We start from the raw sequence: 4,818 nt of genomic DNA, 5'->3' as shown, positions 1-4,818 counted from the left end.
TAATCAAGATACCTACCCCTCAGGACCAGGGCCAGAGGCACATTCTTGGACAGTCCTAGATCCTGTGAGGTGGGCGGTTAACACTAATTATGCAAGAAGGACATCGAGGGAGAGTCTCCTACTTGGATCTGGGGTTTGTCTACTCCACTAGTCTAGCTAGGCAGTTAGTGGCAGGACCCTCTGTCTCCCCCATCCAAGCACTGGGATCATGGGTGGGCTGTCATGCCCACCTAATATTAACATGGGTGCTGGAGGTCCAAACTCCACTTCTCATGCTTGTATGGCAAGCACAATATCCTCTGAGCTATACCCCCAGTCCCTCACTCAGCTTTTATATGAGGTCTTCAGAAGACAAAACTATATCACGGAGAAGAGGCAGGTGGTTACACTCAGTGAGGTACTGGTGGGAAGCCAATAAGGTCACAGTGTGTGAAGGAGTTTTTGGGTTAATCTCCTATAGATGTTCCCAGAACCCACGTCAGGCAGCTCACAGCCATGTTCAACTCCAACTCCTGAGAATCTGAGGCCCTCTTCTAGACTCTTCGGGCACTGGCATGCATGGGCTGTACATTCTCACACACAAGGATACAGACACATAAATGAAAATCTTAAAATTAACTTTGAAAATATTTTTAAGAGCCTACAGATTAAAATTTAACTGATGGCTTAAACAAATATATTAATCCCGATACTTTTCAAGACTCCGATAAAAGAAAAGCGACAAAAATAAAGATAAGCAGGTATGGGTCACACANCTGTCTGTCATCCCGGCACTCAGGAGGTCTGTTTTGAGTTCCAGGGCAGCTTGGATTACAAACAGACCCTATTTCCAAAAGGCAGCACCAGAATGAGAACAAAGAGAAGGAACAAAGAGGATCAGAGTGGATTTAACAAATGTTGTTAATGTGTACTAAGAATGGGCAGGTGGGAAAGTTTACACAGAAGACAATGCCCCGAGTGGATTAGTTCATCCCCTTCACCCCACTTCACTCCAAGTAAAATCTCTCCCTTAGAATGCTCTATGAGACCTGAGTCACATTACTTCTCCTCAGAAAGGAGTGCTCACTGAAGGTGTCTCCCCGATTTCTTTCCCTCAGCTTCTGTGAGTGCCTCCGACTACAGGCACTGCAGAGATGAAGGGGGTGTGTGCTAGTCACTCAAACTCCGAGAAGAGACCATAGCAGAGAGTGGAGGTTCTAGGCTGGCTGAGCCCTGGAAAGGGGTAAAGTCTATGTAAGGCTCCCCGAAGCCCCTTACCACACTGCTGCTTCTCCTTAACCGGCAGCAGGTGCTAGGTTCACTCTCTGGAGAGGCTGATCTTACAAATAACAGCCAGAGATCAGTGCTTTACATACTGATGAAAGATGAGCAGGAAGTCCACCAGAAGCACCATTTGAAGAAACTGTCCAACATGGAAGAAGTGGTCAAGATGAGACCTGAAAAGCCGGGTGTGTTACAAGGTGATGGGGGATGGCGGTCTGCTAGTCTCCCCTGTGCCCCTAGGAAGCAAGTTTAACAAAATCTACCCCCCTTCCATCAACTTTGCCAGGCTTTTCTAATTATGCTAGAATGTTTCAACTGCAACAAATAATTTCTCTCTCTCAAAACAACTTCATGTAGGTATCCTTGCTTCAAACCTCCAAGCCCTTAGACCTAATGGTGGGACTTCAGATTATGTCACCTACACTGCTGGACAGCGCATGCCATGTCCATTTTCACCAGTTTTGNTTTTTGTTTGTTTTTTAAGATCTTTATTTTTTTATGTATGTGAGTGCTCTATCTGCATGTATACCTNCATACCAGAAGAGGGCATCAGATGCCATTACAAATGGTTGTGAGCCACCATGTGGTTTCTGGGAATTGAACTCAGGACCTTTGGAGAAGCAGCCAGTGCTCTTAACCACTGAGCCATCACTCCAGCCCACAGCAGAGGATTTTATAGTTCAGTTTTGGAGGCTGATAGTTCAGAATCACAGCATGCGCGCGCGCGCGCGCACACACACACACACACACACACACACACCCCGGCCCCTTAGTTCAGCAAGGCCTCCCTTGGCTGCATCATATCATGGTGGAAGGAAACATTATGTGCCCACAACACACACAAGAAGAAATAGCCATGCATGGTGGCACACCTCTATGATTCGAACACTTGGGAGTCTTGGACAAGTATTGCCAAGAGTTTGAAGTCACAAAAATTGGGAGAGTGGGGAGGGGAGAAGGGGAAGAGAGGATGAACAGACAGGGACAGGAGGAGGGAAGAGGAGGAAGAAGGAAGGAGAGAGGAGAGGGAGGAGGAAGGAGGAAGTAGGAAGAAGAGAAAGGAGAAGGGAGGAGGGAAAGGAGGAGGAAGAGACAGGAAGCAGAGAGCAGGAAGGCAGTGTTCCTGCAGTTACCACATCTCTTGGGTGNAAAACAAGGAAGCACCTTAATCCCCTAACGATCTCTCCCCAGGACCCACCTCTTACAGATTCTATAGCTCCAGGAAGCACCACCCTGGCTGTCTAAGATTCTATCAGTTAATCCCTGGGAACAAGCTCAAACCACTGGAAACCCTAACCATGTAACGTGAGAAATGTGCCCCCAACAGAAGAGGACTAAGCCAAAACAGAAGAAAACAGTGAAAAGTCAAGAAGAAAACATCTTCAGTTGGTTAAAAGCCAGAGCCTGTTTTTTCAAGAGTGAACACAGCTTGCCAATGCTGGAGGCCTTGATGCCTCTGTGCTGGGCCTTTCTATCCTGTTCTTCCAACCATCACATTTTATGGTTTTCACAGAAGCACGACGTCCTTCTGGGAAAGAACACGATGAGTTTTCTCCAGTTTCCAAAACAAAATATCAATACCCATTGTGAGGGCTTCAGATTTGGGCCATGCATTCTAACACTTAACAATAACATTTAACTGTCCACTATAAAGACTGTCTTGGCATTTTGTGTGTGCGGATACCTGGCACAGAGCATGTGAGAAGGTCAGAGGCCAACCTGGATAAGTCAGTTCTCTCCTTCAAGCACCTGGGTCCCAGGAATTGATCTCAGGTCATCTGGCTTGGGGTGGAGGGATTAAAGTTACAGAGGTTGAGGATGTAATGCGCAGAATCCTGTGTGTGTGTGTGTGTGTGTGTGTTGTGTGAGATAGAACCAGCATCACCATAAGAAATGGGAAAAACAATAACTGGAGTCTTGAGCAGCTTCATACAAACCGAATGCAAAGTTTCACGTTTGGATTTAAATTTTAACTTAAAGGTAATGGAAGCCCGTCCTGCTCACATACCCAAAGGACAGTCTCTTTTTCCCTTTTTATTTCCTTTCCATGTGCCTTGTTTGGCTATATAAATCAAATTCTCCTACACTAAGATTTGAGGTTTTTATGAACAATCTTTCCATCATATAAGAAGGGGTGTAACTTCCACTGAGAAGGCTCCGTCCAGAACCCATGGAGTAAACTGAATTCCTAGCATTTTAATTATTTTGATTCTGAGACAGAGTCTCATTGTGCAGCCCTGGTTTGCCCTGGAATCTGCTATGAAGAACAGGCGAGCATCAAACTCACAGAGATCTGACTGCCTCTGCCCTCCAAGCNNGAGGAGTAAAGATGTAAAGCACCACCAGGCCCGGCTCTCCTATCATTTACTCTCTGCCCATGAACTCCTAAAGTGCTAAACGACAGTGTAGACCAGCAAGACCTTATTCTTAAGGAATTCAGCTCTCTGCAGCACAGCCCCACACAGTGCCTCCTTATCTTTTTGTTGGTTGGAAATAACAGCCAGGGCACTGCACATGCCAGGCCAGTGTGCTTGGACTAACAATCTGATGCACGATTAAGTTTCTAGAAAGTTGGCCAAAGAAAGACCCCATGTTTTATCACTAGAGACAACAGACATAAAATTATTTTTTAAAATGGCCATATAAGCAAAGACTAGTGGTGTCTCAGCAGGGATGGGCTGGGGTGGGGAGATACCTATTTCCAACCTAGCCTATGCTACAGAGAGAGTTCCAGACCAGCCTTGGACACAGAGAGAGATCTTCAGACCACAAATACACAAACACAAACAAAAACCACTATAACTTATTTTTGTATGTAGTTATCTGCCCAGAAGCACAGCCTTAAGTTCTGACATCAGCTATCACAATTTAACAAAGACAGTGTTCTTCCCATCAGTTCCCAGGCATCGTCTCCACAGTTCTTTACATAGCCCCAGGCTGTCCCAGAGCTCCATCTGTAGACCAGGCAGGCTGTCCTTGAACTCAGAGACCCATCTGCCTCTATCTCCCAGGCCCTGGAATTAAAGGTGTGTACCACCAAACCCCAATACTTTCTAAAAATCAATTTTCCTTAAATTGTGCAACAACTATGCAGCTGAATTGCCTACCAACTTCTTAAAAATTTATCAGATTTCATATTTACTTGGGGGTAGGGAGCAAACTTGTGCCATAGTTTAAAGTGCCAAGGACAGAGAGAACCTATGCTCTCCTTTCTCCCTGTCCATCTCAGGGATCCAATTCAAGTTGTCAAGCTTAGGAGGGAGGACTGGGAAGTCCTCTTTACCTGCTGAGCCATCTCCTTCCTGAACCAAACACTCATTCCTTAATTTAAAATAAATAAATAAATAAATAAAAATGCACCGGTTCAGCAAAAGTACTTTGTGACTAGAATTGTAAGGAAAACTAAGAAGTATCGTTGTTTGTGATAAAGAGTTGCAATACGACAAGAGCTCAGTATGTATGTGCCTTAGACCTGTCCTTAAAGGTTGGGACAGGGATGGACTGAGTGGGTGGGCAGTGTTCCGACACAGCTGGTGAGAGAGAGAGAGAGAGAGA

General features: G+C 45.5%; 1 protein-coding gene across 1 annotated transcript in view; it reads right to left on the bottom strand.

The window, feature by feature from the left end:
- Positions 1–4,818, bottom strand: part of Gk5 (glycerol kinase 5) — a 56,455-nt gene that overhangs the window by 50,333 nt on the left and 1,304 nt on the right. Inside the window, exons 2-3 of the mRNA XM_021173231.2 lie at positions 4,040–4,059; positions 2,493–2,512 (exon numbers count right to left, since the gene is read on the bottom strand). Coding sequence (XP_021028890.1) covers positions 2,493–2,512; positions 4,040–4,059 — 40 coding nt within the window. The remainder of the gene's footprint in view (positions 1–2,492; positions 2,513–4,039; positions 4,060–4,818) is intronic.

The sequence above is a fragment of the Mus caroli genome, chromosome 9 (genome assembly GCF_900094665.2).
Source record: "Mus caroli chromosome 9, CAROLI_EIJ_v1.1, whole genome shotgun sequence".
Taxonomy (NCBI): Eukaryota; Metazoa; Chordata; class Mammalia; order Rodentia; family Muridae; genus Mus; species Mus caroli.
The sequence above is the reverse complement of the archived record's forward strand: the minus strand, read 5'-3'. Positions and strand labels throughout refer to the sequence as shown.